This window comes from Cupressus sempervirens, chromosome 11, assembly GCF_028749045.1.
Source record: "Cupressus sempervirens isolate cs-2001-9-10 chromosome 11, ASM2874904v1, whole genome shotgun sequence".
Taxonomy (NCBI): domain Eukaryota; kingdom Viridiplantae; phylum Streptophyta; class Pinopsida; order Cupressales; family Cupressaceae; genus Cupressus; species Cupressus sempervirens.
Genome location: NC_143128.1, coordinates 504170261 through 504187916, shown reverse-complemented (window position 1 = coordinate 504187916; position 17656 = coordinate 504170261). Strand labels below are relative to the sequence as shown.

The window sequence follows — 17656 nt, the reverse complement described above, 5'->3', positions numbered from 1 at the left end:
TGGGGGAGATGAGGAGTCTCTCGCAAGCTATAAAACAAAGGCTCCTCATTTCATTTTCATTTTATGTTTTTGCAGGAAGGAAGAGGTGGAGATTATTGGAGGATTAGATTGGAATTTTTTAACATGAATAGATTGAAGTTTTGGAGTAATTTTTTTGCTGGTGAGATTTCTATTTTCTATTTAGATTTAGATGTAGACGTAGATTCAAATTCAAAATTAGTTATAATATTCTACTTTGATTTAGATTTCAATTTCAATTAGTTCCATTTATATTTTTAGAATTATATTCGAAATTGTTTACACTTACATTTAATAATTTAGTCTTGCATGTTTGATTTAGATTTAGATTTGCATTCAAAATCTTTTGAGTTATATATTTTATAATACTTTTCATTTGCATATTTTAAAAGTGCATGTTTCAAATTAGTTTTAGATTTGCATGTTTCATATTAGTTTTAGATTTTCATATTTCAAAATAGTTTTAGTTTGCATGTTTTAGATTTGAGTGTTTCATAATAGTTTTACATTTGCATGTTTCAAAGTATTTATATTTTCATGTTTCAAAGTATAATTTTATCATTTATGTGGATGACAATGTCACCATATCAATACAATTTATATTTTATTAAAGTTAATGATTTATTTAAAGTACATGAATCATATATTTAGTATATATTTTATCATTATTAGATTGTAAAATATAGAAAAAATCTCCAAATAATAGCTGGCCGAAATCATATGAAGCCAAATGAATGTTGAAATAATAGGGCCTGACAAAAGGGGCCAAAAATAGGACCCGAAAAAATAAGGCCAAAAAAATAGAACAAAAAAAAAACAGAGCTGAAATAATTTCATTAAATTTTTAAATATAAAATATTTTCTTTTTGTTAAATTTATTTTTGCATGAACATTCATGCTTATTTTTTGTGGGGAGTGGGGGAATTTGAAACAAATTCATGGAATGTCAAAAGACATCTATTGGGGGATATGAGGAGTCTCTCATAGGTTGTAAAACAAATGCTCCACATTTCATTTTCATTTTGTGTTTTTACAAGGAGGAAGAGGTGGAGATTATTGGAGTGGATTAGAGTTTTTGAAGAGGAGTAGATTAAAGTTTTGGAGTAATTTTTTGCATGTGAGATTTCTATTTTTAATTTAGTTTTGCATTTAGGTTTAGATTTAGTTGTGTATTTAGATTTAAATGTATATTTAATTTCAAAATTAGTTATAGTTTAGCCTTGCATGGTTGATTTAGATTTAGAATTCAAATTGAATCAAAATCTATTTGATTTAGATATTTGATAATACATTTCATTTGCACATTTTTAATGTGCATGTTTCAATTTAGAATAATATTTGCATGTTTCATATTAGTTTTAGATTTTAATATTTCAAAATGCTTTTGATTTTTATGTTTTAGATTTGTATGTTTCATAATAGTTTTATATTTGCATGTTTCAAAATATTTATATTTTTCATGTTTCATAACTAAATTTTATCATTAATGTGGATGGCAAGGTCACCTTATCAATAAAATTTGTATTTTATTAAATTTAATGATTAATTTAAAATAAACTAATCATATACTTAGTTTAAATATTTTATCATTATTTAATTAGACTAATTATGTGTTTTATTTAAATATTTTTCACAGTATATATAACTTTTTATTAATATTTATGTTTGCAATGTTTGAAAAGTGGAAGACAATGCCACCATATTTCAAGCATTACAATCTAACTATTTCATTTGAAATAGTTTTGATTTTTATTTATGTTATTTTAAAATTTATTCATTTGAAAAAATTTGTGTTAATTATGAATACTTTTTTATTTTGATAATTTCTATATGTTGATTTTTTTAATAAGTTTGCAGGTTACTATTTGAGTTATGGATGCCTCGAACAAAGAATCAAACATTATTTGATGCTAGCCTGACTACTTCAATAACCTCAAATGATTTCTTTGAGACCAAGTTTGACAAATTCCTACAAATAATTAAAGAGATGTGCACAACTATAATTAAAGTTGTGGAGAACGCAATATTTCTAATTGACTATGTTGAGGAAATAGAAGTAATGCATATGAAAGATGCATAAAAATTCATATGTGACACATCTACAAAAGTGGATGGGTTTCCCTCAATGATGAAAGAAGTCTTTCATGATCATTGTTCAAACAAAGGTCACAAAAGAATCCTAATCATTAAAGAATGCAACATGTATTTACGCCATTACAAAGATTTTGATTTTTTGTATATGGTTCATTCTTGTCTCCAATTCTAGAATTTTACTTCTAATTAGTTGTATTGGCAGTTTTGTTTCCCCATTGTTCTATGTAACTTTCATGAAGAAGAGAAAAAAGAAAAAATAAATTTATTATTGTACAAAATATTTTTTTAATGGATGTGGCTACTAAATATGTTAATTAAGAAAGAAAATCATAAGTCTAAATAGATGTCCTTAATGATAAGTATATTTGTTGATTACAATTCTTAATCATTGCAATAAAAATTGCATTAGCATTATTTAAAATTCAACAATATATAATGTTCTCACATTATCATGGGGAAATAATTTCCATAAATTTGATTCTTATATATTATTTCACACTTTTTACATCATCTAAATAGTTGTGTTGGGACTTATAATTTCCCTTTTATGAATTTAAAGGTTTGCACTATTTGAGTCATTTGTATAACATATATCCCAAATTTGACCATAGTTGTACTCGAAATACTCCAACACTATACCTAAATCTCATACTTCCCTTAACCATGTCCCTTATTTTAGTGTAACATTTAACCACTTACTAACCTTAACCATAACATTGAGTGTCATATAAATGAAACTGTAAACCTTGGATCCTAACTCTAACTCTTAGTCTCAATATGACTGTACTAAGCATTTAGTAAATTATATACCTTAACCTAACCCTATATGTACTAGAAACTAGAAATAATATTATATTTTTTATTAGTGAAAATTTAAAAAAAAAATATTTAAAAAAAAAAAAATATATATATATATATAGAGAGAGAGAGAGAGAGAGAGAGGTGTATCTAGAGAGCAGGGAGAGAGAGAGAGAGGGAGAGAGAGATTAGGAGGTGTATCTAGAGAGTAGGGAGAGAGAGAGTGAGAGAGAGATTAGAAGGTGTATCTGGAGAGCTAGAGGGAGAGAGATTAGGAGGTATATCTAGAGAGCAAGATGAGAGATATAAGGGGGTGTATCTAGAGATTACAGAGAGGGATTAGGGGGTGTATCTAGAGACTAGAGACAAAGAGATATTAGAGGGTGTATTTAGACAGGGAGAGATATTACTAGGTGTAGTTAGAGAGTAAGAAGAGAGAGAGAGAGAGAGAGAGAGAGAGAGAGAGAGAGAGAGAGAGAGAGAGGATGGGAGAGGGAGGGATTACATTATTAAAAAGATTAATAACATGTATCACAATAGCACTAATCATGGGCACTATAATAGAACTAACCCACATAAAAATTTAACCTGACAATTACCCTAACACTAAGATAAACTATAATAATAGCACTAACATCAACTATAATATGATTAATAACCTAGAAATAACCTTAACCACAATAATAACGCAAATCCTAACTCTACCTCTAATTCTAACTCTAACTCTAACTCTAACTCTAACTCTAACCCTTACCCTAACCCTATCCCTAACCTTAACCCTGACTCTAACTTTAATTCTACCCTTGATCCTAACCTTAACTCTTTATAACCCTAACTCTATACCTAATTCTAACCCTAACTCTAACCCTTACTATAACCCTAATCCTAACTATTATTCTAACTCTAACACTAATTCTAACCCTAAACCTAACCCTAATTTTAATCCATATTCAAGCTCTAACCCTAACTCTAACTCCAACTCTATCTCTAACCCTAACCCTACCCCTAATTCTAACCCTAACACTAACTCTAACTCTAACCCTAACTATAACTATAACTCTAGCTATAATTGTAACCCTAACCCTAACACTAACCATAACCCCAACCCTAATCCTAACCCTAACCCTACCCCTCATCCTAACCCTAACACTATATATAATGCTAATCCTAACCCTAACACTATATGTAACTCTAACTTTAACCTTAACACTAATTCTAATCCTAACCCCAATCCTAATTCTAACCCTATCTCTAACCCTAACTCCAACTCTATCTCCAATTTTAATTGTAACTCTAACTTGATCCCTAACTCTAACTCTAATTCTAACCCTAACCCTACTCCTACTCTAGTCTCAATTCTAGCCCTAATTCTAACACTAACACTAATGCGAACACTAACATTAATTATAACCCTAACCCTAATGCCAACCCTAACTCTAACTGTAACCCTTGTGCTAACCCTAACCCTAATCATGACCCTAACTCTATCTCTAACCTTTCTTCTAACTCTAACTCTAGCTCAAACCCTAACTCTAAATCTAACCCTAACCCTAACCCTAATTCTAACCCTAGCTTTATTTGTAACTTTAATTCTAGCCCTAACACTAATTCTTACCCTAACTCTGACTCAATCTCTAACCCTAATTATATTTGTAACCCTAATTCTAACCCTAAGCCTAATCCTAACTCTAACTCTAATTGTAGCTCTAATTCTACCCCTAACCCTAACCTATATATCCCTAACTCTAATCCTAATTCTAACCCTAATCCCAATTCTAGCCCTAACCCTAACCTAATTTTAACCCTAATTATAAACTCTAATCCTAACTCTAACTCTGACAATAACTCTAATTCTCACCCTAACCCTAACTATACCTCTAACTCTAACTCTAACTATATCCCTAACCCTAGCATTAACCCTAACCCTAACTCTAACTCTAAACCTACCCTTAATCCTAACCTTAACAATATATATAACTCTAACTCCAACCCTAACGCTAATTACCTAATCCCAACCCTAACTATAACCCTAACGCTAAATCTAACTAGGTAACTCTAACCCTAACCCTAAATCTAACTAGGTAACTCTAACCCTAACCCTAGCTCCAACTCTATCTCTAACTTTAACTCTGACTTGAATTGGAACTCTAACTCTTATTCTAACCCTAACCCTAGTCTTTTCCCCAATTCTAACCGTAAATCTAACTCTAACTCTAACTCTTAAACCAACACTAACACTATCACTACCTCTAATTTTAACTCTAACTCTAATTGTAACCCTAACCCTAATGCTAACCATAACCCTAACCCTAACTCTAACCCTAACCTTATTTCTAACCCTAAATATAACCCTAGTCCTAACTCTAACTCTAACTCTAACTCTAATCCTAAGTGTTTTTATAACCCTAACCCTAACTGTATTTATAACCCTAATTCTAACCCTCGCCCTACTTCTTACCCTTACCCTAACCCTAACTCTAACTCTAATCCTAACTATATCTGTAACCCTAATTCTAACCCTAACCTTAATCCTAATTCTAACTCTAACCCTAACCCTATGTCTAGCCCTCACCTTGACTCTAGCTCTAATTGTAACCCTAACCCTAACAATGACCTTAAATCTAATCCTAACTCTAATTCAAACCCTATCCCTCACCCTAATTTTAATCCTAACTCTAACTCTAACCCTAACCCTAACCCTAACACTAACCTTAACCATAAACATAACTCTACCCCTAACTCTAACCCTAAATCTAACTCTACCATAATTGGACTCTAACCATAACCCTAACTCTAACTTTAATCCTATCTCAAACCTTAACCCTAACCATAACTCTAACCTTAACCTTGACTCAAACCCTAACCCTATCCCCACTACAACCCTAACCATAACCATAACGATAACTCTAACCCTAACCTTAACCATGAGCATTACTCTAACCCTAACCTTGACCATAAACATAACTTTACTCCTAACTCTAACCCTAATTCTAACTCTACCATAATTGGACTCTAACCCTAACCCTAACCCTAACTATAACCATAACTCTAACCCTAAACTTAACCATGAGCATAACTCTAATTCTAGATCTGACTCTACCATAATTGGACTCTAACCCTAACCCTAACCTAATTTTAATCCTGACTCAAACCCTAACCCTAACTCTGACCTTAACCTTCACTCAAACACTAACCCCAACCCTAACCCTAGCCTTACTATAACCCTAACCCTAATCATAACCATAACCATAACTCTAACCCTAATGTTAACCATGACCATAACTCTAACCCTAACCTTAACCATAAACATAACTCTAATCCGAACCTTAACCATAACTCTATCCCTAACCTTAACCATAGCTCAAACCCTAACCCTAACTTCAACCCTAACCCTAATGCTAACCTTAACCCTAATTCTACCCCTAAGGTTAACATTAAATGTAATGGTAACTTTGTCCCCAACCATATATCTACCTATGACTATAACATTTTACATTACAATATCCCAAAAATATAATTTTTTTTAAAATGTAAATTAAACTCCTTATATTCAATTTAAAAAAATATTTGACTCAAACCCTAACCCTAACCTAACCTTATCACCACTATAACTCTAACTATAACCATAATGATAACTCTAACCCTAACCTTAACCATGAGCATTACTCTAACCCTAACCTTAACCATAAACATAACTCTACCCCTAACTCTAACCCTAATTCTAACTCTACCATAATTGGACTCTAACCCTATCCCTAACCCTAACTATAAGCATAACTCTAACCCTAGCCTTAACCATGAGCATAACTCTAACTCTAGATCTGACTCTACCATAATTGGACTCTAACCCTAACCCTAACCTTAATTTTGATCCTAACTCAAACCCTAACCCTAACCCTAACCCTAGCCTTACTGTAACCCTAACCCTAATCATATCCATAACCATAACTCTAACCCTAACCTTAACCATGACCAGAACTCTAACCCTAACCTTAACCCTAAACATTACTCTAATCCGAACCTTAACCATAACTCTAACAATAACCATAACCATAACTCTATCCCTGACCTTAACCATAGCTCAAACCCTAACCCTAACTCCAACCCTAACCCTAATGCTAACCCTAACCCTAATTCTATCCCTAAGGTTAACATTAATTGTAATGGTAACTTTCTCCCTAACCATATATCTACGTATGACTATAACAGTTTACATTACAATATCCCAATTTTTTTTTAATCTAAATTAAACTCCTTATATTAAATTTAAAAAAATATTTGACTCAAACCCTAACCCTATCCCCATCCCCACTATAACCCTAACCATATCCATAATGATAACTCTAACCCTAACCTTAACCATGAGCATTACTCTAACCCTAACCTTAACCATAAACATAACTCTACCCCTAACTCTAACCCAAATTCTAACTCTACCATAATTGGACTCTAACCCTAACCCTAACCCTAACCCTAACTATAAGCATAACTCTAACCCTAGCCTTAACCATGAGCATAACTCTAACCCTAGATCTGACTCTACCATAATTGGACTCTAACCCTAGCCCTAACCTTAATTTTAATGTTGACTCAAATCGTAACCCTAACTCTAACCTTAACCTTGACTCAAACCTTAACCCTAACCCTAACCTTAGCCTTACTATAACCTTAACACTAACCCTAATCATAACCATAACCATAACTCTAACCCTAACCTTAACCATGACCATAACTCTAACCCTAACCTTAACCATAAATATAACACTAATCTGAAACTTAACCATAACTCTAACAATAACCATAACCATAACTCTATCCCTAACCTTAACCATAGCTCAAATCCTAACCCTAACTCCAACCCTAACCCTAATGCTAACCCTAACCCTAATTCTATCCCTAATGTTAACATTAACTATAATGGTAACTGTCCCTAACCATATATCTACGTATGACTATAACATTTTACATTACAATATCCCAAAAATAAAATATATTTTTTAAATCTAAATTAAACTACTTATATTAAATTCAAAAAAATATTTTGAAGCATAATTTTATAGTAACTCCATACAACTCTAATTAAAAATTAATTAACAATTTTATAGTAACCTTATCAAAATAAAAAATAAAAAGTAAATATTTTTTCTATTGCGTCGCGACTGCCACTAGCTTATATATACCTCTATATATATTACGCTGAGAGTAATCGTTCTCGAGGCGCCTATTTTTATTTCATAAATCCCAACTTTGATTAAAATAACTTTGGGATTAAATAAAAATAGGCACCTTGAGAACGATTACTCTCGGCGTAATATATATAGAGGTATATATAAGCTAGTGATAGGCCATTATAAATAATTCCCCCGCAAACCTATAACAGATGCACTCGACACATATAAGAAATGCATACTATTATATATATATATATATATATATATATATATATATATATATATATATATATATATATATATATAAACATAAGTGCTAATGAGGAAGAATGTTTTTATAATGTTAACTCATCTTAAAACTAATGTGCCCTAGTATTGAAATATCAATCTGAACTAGGTGTGAAAACCCTCGTAATAACATTATCACTAGAAATGGGACTTTTTTTAGACCGTGTCACGAAATACGCTAGTGCTAGCAATACTGTGATGACCTAGGTATAGCTTAGGTTGACCACTTGTAGCAATGTTTCTCATTAGACTCTAACCATTAAGGTATCACTCTCAACTTAGATATTGAGTTGAAAAGTGGTGAGTTAGACCGGCATGACCATGAGTAGGTGTATCTTGTTAGCCTTCTAATCCACTGACCCTAACTACAACCTAGCTTGTGTGTATTAACCTGGTGTGTCTAACAATAAGGTAACAAATCCTCCTACACTGACATCAAATGAAATTATTGATTCCCTAAACTCTATCCTAGAATGCTATTGTGCTAACTAGGATATCTAAGGCCCGGTTGAAGTAGTTATGCTCCTAAATGATCAAGTAATATCCTAATGTCCTTGAGTAAATATGAGTTGTTATATTCCAAACACCCCATCATTCGATAGATTATTCGTAACAATACATAAGGCTATATGTATTTTCCTTTTAAAAAGAAAAAATTGGTGGTTGTGTTTGCCTTGTAAATTTTGGGAATGACAATGTGTAAAGCACGTAAGATTTCTACAAAATTGAATAAGAAAGCATACACTTACCGATAGATCCTTGACAACAATATCTTCATAGAAGAGGATAAAGAATTTTGCTATCCTTGACAACGATATCTTCAAAGAAGAAGATAAAGAATTTGGGTAAATGCCCCATCAAAGGCTCTCAAAGTAAGAAGCATAATTAATAACCTCAGACATTGAGATCTTCAAATCCGCAATAAAATCTCTTCAAAGTAGGGACCAAGCAGGTTTGTCCATAATTCCGAATACTCCCTCAGATATTCATATTACTAAGTTATTTAGTTCACTAAAGACTTTCATGTCATTAGGTTCACATGCTTCAACGAGCATACATCAAACTGAGAAATTATTTGTATCCTCTTCACAGATACACATTGTTTCTGCAATGTGATAAAAATATTTATAAGTCCACACAAAAGATACGCAGGGCCTATAAATGATACTAAAATTATGATGGCATGGTGCAGGCTACAATGATTATCAACATGGTTTTTTGAAATAAATAGTGCCATCAAGCATACATCAAATTGAGAAATTGTCTGTATCCTCTGCAAAGATAAAAAAGTTGTTTCTGCAATGGGATAAATAAAAACTTATATATCCACACAAAAGACATGTAGGATATATCAACAATACAAAATTACAATTGCATGGTGCAGGCTACATAACTACCAATATGATTTTTAAAAAGAAACCTCAGTTGAAATTCATGTTTAGGTTAACTCACGTTTGTTGTGGATCAATATGTGCAAAAGCAAATGCTGCACAGCGACCTGAGTATCTGTATCCAGCATGCCTGGAAGATTTCAGGCAAACAATTTCAATTTGTTACTAGAACTACTAATTGTATGTGTGTGGATCAAAAATTAAAAAGCCTTTCCCTTATTATTAACTACAGAGTTAATATGAGAAAAATATATAATCTACAAAGAAAAATTGGGTGAAATAAAAGAATCTAGATATTAAACGATTTATTTAAGAAAATAAGATGGAAACTTACGGAGCAATTACTCCCCGTACATCAGGTGATCTAAACTGGCCACAAGCTCTTAACCATGCATCCAGCTCCTCTCCTAGCTTGTTTGCTGACACAATGTGTTTCAAATTATGATGAGTTCATAATGAAAGATACTTTTATGAAGAATAAATGATTTTATGAAAAGAAGATGGTACCTAAGACTTCTGATTCAGTTTTCTTTACTTACAGATCAGCATACCAGCATTTTATGTAACCAAGAAACTTGTGAAAAATCAAAGTCTTTCAATGGCTCCCTATAAGATTTTAAAATTAAGAATTAAGAACATGTGCAGCTCAAAGTCTCTCCAAAATGTGTTTAACCTTGTATGCATAAACAAAAAAAATAAAATAGCACAACGTTTGTAAGGTATTCCCTTCCTTGAGCATCCTATATTAATTCCAGGTTTGATAGTCAGCCCAAAGTCTTCTAGATCAAACCTGAAACCAAATTATAACTTTGAACACAATATGCAGCTCAAAGTCTGCAAGATTGGGTTCAAATCCCTCTTGATGAAAGCAAAAAAAAAATCACAATCAACTCAAGAAAATCTCGTCGCATCATAGTTTGAATTGGCACAAAGTCTCAAAAGAACTTGCTTCTTTTATTGAAAGCAATTTAATCTACATCTAAGCACAAAGTCTTAGAGTGCATATACAAATTGGCAGAATTTTCTTGCATTGCTAAAAGCAGAAAATTACAACAAGCACCCTCCTTTGTTTATAGATGAGGGGTTGAGAAATAGGTGGAGAAAGAAGAGGAAACCCTTAACTACGTTTGACTTATTCAAGACTACAAAGCCTAATGCACTTTAGCCTGATTACATGTTACAGCTTTGCAAATGATACTATCACATGCAATTGTAACGTGTTGCCCAATTACATGTAATTTGTCAACAAAACTACACCTATTTATAAAGCATTTGAAAATGACTAAGTGTCTGACAAGACACAACATCTACTACATCATCCTTGATATGGTCTTCATGCTGCTATAGGATACCCTTAGTTACCGGATTCGCCTGGGAATTGCCGGATCCAGACTCGGGTCCGATTCGGATCCGGATCCACGTATGGATCCGTGAGGATCCGGGTAGGATTACGAATCCTGCCCGGATCCTCAAAAATCCACGAGCGGATCCGCGTGAATCCGCGGCAATGACAGTCAGAACTTGCAAAAACGTGGGCCCATTATCATTTTTTAATGTTTTTCTTTTTGCCCTAAAGGCCCTAAACCCTAAAAACGACCCTCTAAATCACAATGCAAGTTCATTTGCTCTCTATTTTGCTCTCTCATACTTGCTAGTTTGAAGTGAAGTGCTTGGATTCGAAGGAGATCGGTTGTGGAGCTTCAAATACCTTGCAAGAAGTGTTTAAGGTATGCATTTCAACCATATTCTTGAATTCTTTCATAGATTATTGATTTATTTTTAGTTTTCCAAATTTTCAAGTTTTTGTGCAAGTGTGAAGCATGGTTTTCTTTCACTTTTTTTTTCTAGATTGCAAGAATAGAACAATGAGTAGTCAAGGCTCAGTGGGTGGGGGTGGGGCTGCATCACCAAGCTTCAAAATTGATAAGGGATCTCCTTTATGGAGACACACAACAAGAGTTGCACAATGTCCTGGGGGTGGGGCATACATATGGAAATGTAATTTTTGCAACATACAACACAAAAGCTCCTATTCCCGAGTGAAATTACATTTTTTGGGCCCTGCGGGTGAAGGAATTCACATGTGTCAAGGTAGTGATAAGAAGGGATTACCAGCTGCACAAATAGCAGCATTAGCAAAAGAGCAAGATGATGCTGATAGAGTAGTTGCAAAAGCAAAACGTGGTGCTTCCAAAAAAACAAATATACCAACACCATCATCTGATCAAACAAACACAAGAACACATCCTTTTTTGCCTATGCCAACTACAAATGATGAAGATGAAGACCCATCTCCACTCACCCGCAAGAGAGGCCCACTAGATAGGCCATTCCAAATTGAAAAGAGAGACATTGCTGATCACAAAATTGGACGTTGTTTAATTGCAAATGGTGTTTCATTTAATTTTGCTAGATCACCTTATTTTAGGGAGATGGTGGAAGCAATAAATGATGCACCCCATGGTTACAAACCGCTTGGTTATGAGAAGTTGCGCACTACCATATTACATGATGAGAGGAGAAATGTAGAGGCTCAACTTCAACCAATAAGAGATTTTTGGGTTCAATCGGGTGTGTCTAGTATTTCGGATGGTTGGAAAGATTGTAGAAACCGTCCATTGATCAATGTTATTGCTGTATGCCCTAAGGGGGCAATGTTCTTGAAGGCAGTTGATTGTGAAGGGCAAGTGAAAGATGCAGAATTTATTTCACGCATTCTCATTGATGCCATAGAGTCAGTGGGTCCTAATAATGTTGTCCAAGTGGTCACAGACAATGCAAAAGTTTGCAGGGCTGCAGGGATAATTGTAGAGTCTAGAGATGATCATATCTTTTGAACACCATGCACCGTCCACTCTCAATTTAGTGATGAAAGTAATTGGCACCGAATAGATTGGGTGAAAAGGATATATGAGGAAGCTGAAGAGATTCAAATGTTTGTGACAAATGACCACATGTCACAAGCAATTTTTAGGAGTTTCTCGGACTTGGAGTTATTGAAGGTAAATTTTTATATTTAATATATAATTGAATATTATTGGATTCCACAATTATTAATTTTTGTTGTTGTTTACATTAACATGTTTTAATTTTTAAATGTTTTACTAACTTGAGTTTAACATGTTCTTAGGTTGCTGAAACCCGCTTTGCCTCTCACACAATCGTCTTGAGACGACTTGTGAAGGTAAAAGAAGCATTGAAGCATATGGTCATTAGCCCCCAATGGGGCATTTGGAAGAATTCCAATACAGCAAGGGCTTTAAATGTGAGAAGAATGATACTAGATGAGGGTTGGTGGGGTCTTGTGAGTTATGTGTTGGAAATCACCGATCCAATAATGGCAATGCTTTGCTTCGCAGATAGTGATGAGCCATGCCTTGGGGATATTTATGATTCCATGGATAGTATGCTGGAAAAAATTAAAATGGTAAGTTTTACGCTCTTTTACAACAATTTTTTATTTGAGAGATATCTAGATTCTAAAGTTTAAATTGACATATTCAATAATTATAATTATTATTCATATTTCATATCTTAGGTCATACAGAGGAGGGAGAATGATCCTAAGGACACCCTTTACAAGAAGGTGGAAAAAATTGTTCATCATCGATGGAACAAGATGACCACACCTTTGCACCTCCTTGCATATGCTCTATCCCCGAGGTACTGTAGTTCTTATCAAATGTTTGTGCTTATTTTATCCAATGTTTGTGCTATTGATATTTGATAGTGTTCAATTGTCTTTTTTTATCCCCAGGTACTATAGTGCAGATGTACTTCGCCTTCCAGGTAGAGTGCCACCATTTAGAGATGCAGAGGTTGTAGATGGGTATAAGAGGGCACTAGCTAAGATATTCCAAGATCCAGAGATTGGGGCAATTGTGAGGAGTGAATTTGCTGCTTTCAACTCAGGTGAGGATTTCGACCCTATTGCCATAGCAGACCAAAGCAGGATGGGTGCCATCAAATGGTGGTACCTTCATGGGCAAGCCTTCACGTACCTCCAACCTCTTGCCATAAAGGTCCTATCCCAAGTAAGTTTCTAAAATTAAGCTTAAGGTTAACATTCTCAATTCCTTGAATTTATTATTTAATTTATTTATCTTGATTGTTGTATTGATAATTTTTAATTTCTCTTTAGGTTGCTAGCTCTTCTGCCGCTGAGCGGAATTGGAGTACTTACTCCTTTATCCACTCAATCAAACGCAACCGGTTGGCTCCAAAAGAATCAGAAGACCTTGTGTTCATTCACAACAATTTGCGCTTGTTGTCACGGAAGGACCCTAAGTACAAGAAGGGCCCGAAAAGCTTTGGGATGTAGCACCCGAGACTCCTGATTTAGATATGACCATCCGGGATCTTGCTAGATCAACTTCGATTGATGTGGATGATGAGGAGGAGGATTATGAGTTAACAATCCCCTCTACTACTAGTGGTTTGGGTTCCTCTACTGATACAGATGCAGCACTTGCAACTCACCAGTACCCCTCTGATGCGGATTTTCTTGAAAATCCATTTGATGATTAAATAAAAAACTTTAGTGTTGACTCTTGACTCTTTTATGAGTAAATCATGTTATTAACTTTAAGTTTAATAATCTATATTTTGAATGTTACAAACTTTCACTTTCAGTAATTCAATGTGAATGTGTTGATTTTCTTTATAATCGTGAAAATAGATTAATTATCAATGTCATTGATCAAGTATACTAGATTCATAGATGCATACTAGAATCATAGATTCATACTATGAAATGATTTAGTTTTAGAATTATGTATATTTCTCTTATTTTTTAGTACATATAATGCATATATATATATATATATATGCACGAATCCTCCACGAATCATAATTGGGAAAAAAAAAAATCTCGAATCCACGGATCTGATTCACGTGCCCAAATCGGATTCGTGTCACGAATCGGCAACTAAGAGGATACCCAATGATTGATGCGCTCTAGTTTGGTGAAACATCTTGAACCAGAATATGAATTTGCATCCTTGATTGTTCTATATTGATGGCATTAAAAAATCACCTGTTTGGCATCAGTCTTGAAAGCTTTCTATGTAGTCATCATTCCATTTTTCACCTACTTGCATGAGCATATAAAAATAAGTAGGGAAACTTTTCTCTTGTAAGTGGGGTTTTAAAGTCCTATTACAAGTCATTTGGTACTTGTTGCCTAAAAATGGGTTTTTCATGTTCATTTGCAGTTTTGAAAAAGAGCTAGAATACGCTTGCAGGATACTTGTAGGTGGGCTTTTTAGTTCGCATTACAAATAGATGGGGATAAGAATTCTCTTTTTATGCAAGACAAGCTTACAGATGGGGTTTTCAATCCCAACTGCAAGTGAAAGAAAAACATATATTTGAGCTTTTTCATAGAGGTGAAGATCTTGTATTGCAACTTGCACTATTTCTCTTGTCAAGAACCAAAGTGTGAAAGAAAAGCCGCTTGAAATTTGAACAAAAACTCCAAATCTTTGTTGGTTCAAATTTGGGAAAAGATTGCCAAACCTTGGCTAAATGAGCAACCAAGCGTCCTTTAATCAATGCATATTTGAGTCTATAAGCTTTCATTGACAAATGGTCACAAATAAGCAACAAATTGCTTGAGAATAGAAACTCCAAGGACTCCTTCAAGTTCAAACATCAAAATGTGGTTCCAACTTGTGATTGCAAGCCAACTTGCAATAGAGACCAAAAATGACTCCTTTCAATGAAAACAAGCTGCAAATCTCTGATTTTTTGCCTTTGGACAGGCTTCTCATCTGTCATTGCAAGTTAAGATGTCATTTTCTTCCTTTGAAATCTGTTTTGTGCCCTAGAGGGGTTTTTAGAAACTCATTGCAAGAGAAAAGTGACTTCTTCCTGATAAAAATCAAATGTTAATGCCTTGGACAGGTTTTAACATTCACGCTAGCTGAGATAAATAGAGATGGGCTGTGCTTTCACTATTGCAGGCTTAAGTATCATGTTTTTTCTGTATATGTCTGAAAACGGGCTTTGGAATGTCCACAACATGCAAAAACCTAGGCGATTTTTGATAGTCAGTGCCCAAAAATGGGCTTTGGAATGTTGTTGCAGCCCCCAAAAAGGGCTTTTTACTGTTAAATGCAACCAAAATGGTGGCATTTTCGCACACCCAGCCAAGTGACATGCTTTGAAGACCCAAATACATGCATTAAAAGCTGCATTGTTTTCCTCTAGGAAGCCCTATACAAGTTTTAGAAATGCATTTCCATGTAAAAATGAATGTGCTTGAGAAGCTACAGCCAAAGATGAGCTTTCTAGCCTCCAACACATATGTATATGGACTCAATATGCCTGTTGACGGGCTTTTCAGCTTCAACATATATTAATGATAAAACTTTTACCTTATAATATAATAACCCAAAATGGGCTTCTCATTGTCATTTACATGTAATTTTTAATGCATAACGGACTTTTTTGACTCATTTAAATGCATTACATATAAACTTTATTGGTCTAATATGCCCATATGGGCTTTCTATATGCAAATGCACAAAGTTTAAATAGAGATTTTAAGTTAAAATTGACCCAAATAGGCTTTTATACAGCCATTACATATTTAAAAACTCAATGTTAAAAATTTCCTAAGTATAAATGGGTTTTTTAAAAGCCATCGCATATCATCTAGAAGTAATGACAAACTTTTCCATATGCATCACATGTAAAAATCGCCACTTCTAAATGCACATGGGTTTCTCAATTTTAATTTTACATGTAATTTCTATTTTAATGAGATATGTAATAAAACTTTAAAAGTCCACATTTTCATTAAAAACTCACTAAATTTTCACATATTTTAATGAAAACACGTGATAATGGGGTTTTAAATCCTTCTTACGTGTAAATAACACCTATTATGCTATGAAGTTGTCAACAAAATGCCCACCCATGAAAGATTTTAACCAAAGAATAAGGATATGCAGTCAGGCCAAAAAACGCACTTGTAGAATGCATAATTCCTTAGTAACTTTTGATGGGCAACTTTGATTATAGCCTAAGATAGCTCAAAACTAGTGAAATTGAAAATGCTACAATCCTAGGGTGAAAACAGAACCAACATCAATCAAAACAACTAAGAATACACTTTATAGAGTTTATCCTACAATATTTTTCATAAGGTTGCCCCAATTTTGCAAATACCGAATTGAGGACAACAATCTCATAGATTTATTTTCAATAAGGATCAATTGTCGCTTGACTCATCATGTATGAAAGTCTTTACATTCAAACTTTCCATTAGAAAAGCATTACACTCTCAATTCTTACAAATAAATTTAGTAATCCCCCTTAATCAAGACAAGCTTCAGTGATTTTGCAGTAAGATCAATTAGCAAGCAAAGATACCAAAAAAGTGAAACAAAAAAGAATAAAGTGGATGACAAAATGTTTTTGATCAAGTGAGGCTTCTCAAATCAAGTTTGTCAAGCCTTCATGAATTGAAGGTCGATTACACAATTGCAGCACCTGAAAGAATCTGAAATTATCAGTCAGCTAGAAGATATTGTCGTCCTCTACTAATACCTGAGTCCTCTACTTGCATGTCATTATTGGTGATGATATTAGTTATTCTGTGAAAGATGTTGGCTTTACATCTTTTAAATTGGACTCTGGTAATCTTCTCCATCTAAGTGATGTGCTTTTTGTTCCGGCTATTAAAAGGTATCTAATTTCAATTTTAGCCTTAGAGGATAAGGGATATTATGTGGCTTTTGCTGATAGAAAAGTTTTGGCACGGAGAAGAGATTTTGATTTTAAATCAGCTTCTGAAATTGGGATTGACCGTGATAGTCTTTACAAACTTCTTGTTCGTCCTCTTCATGCTCTTACTTCAAATTCATCTTGACTCCTGTTAATTATGGCACA

The 17656-nt window shown here is 33.8% G+C and overlaps 2 protein-coding genes across 3 annotated transcripts in view; one reads left to right on the top strand and one right to left on the bottom strand.

The window, feature by feature from the left end:
* The window catches only part of LOC149530578 (uncharacterized), a 60982-nt gene that overhangs the window by 31021 nt on the left and 12305 nt on the right, over positions 1 to 17656 (bottom strand). For both annotated transcript variants that reach the window (XM_089808890.1, XM_089808889.1), the window contains exons 3-4: positions 10095 to 10179; positions 9822 to 9890 (exon numbers count right to left, since the gene is read on the bottom strand). In XM_089808890.1, the coding sequence (XP_089665016.1) occupies positions 9822 to 9890; positions 10095 to 10179 (154 nt within the window). The remainder of the gene's footprint in view (positions 1 to 9821; positions 9891 to 10094; positions 10180 to 17656) is intronic.
* LOC149530579 (uncharacterized) lies at positions 12720 to 17636 on the top strand. The gene is made up of 5 exons (XM_089811150.1): positions 12720 to 13187; positions 13299 to 13423; positions 13518 to 13794; positions 13902 to 14077; positions 17357 to 17636. The coding sequence occupies exons 1-5, from the start codon at positions 12966 to 12968 to the stop codon at positions 17634 to 17636; spliced, it is 1080 nt and encodes a 359-aa protein (XP_089667276.1). The 5' UTR covers positions 12720 to 12965.

Coding starts and splice junctions, on each gene's coding strand:
- LOC149530579 (XM_089811150.1), top strand. CDS start 12,966: ATGGTCATTAGCCCCCAATGGGGCATTTGGAAGAATTCCAATACAGCA. Junction 13,424..13,517: donor GCATATGCTCTATCCCCGAG/GTACTGTAGTTC, acceptor TTTTATCCCCAG/GTACTATAGTGCAGATGTAC. Junction 13,795..13,901: donor CCATAAAGGTCCTATCCCAA/GTAAGTTTCTAA, acceptor ATTTCTCTTTAG/GTTGCTAGCTCTTCTGCCGC.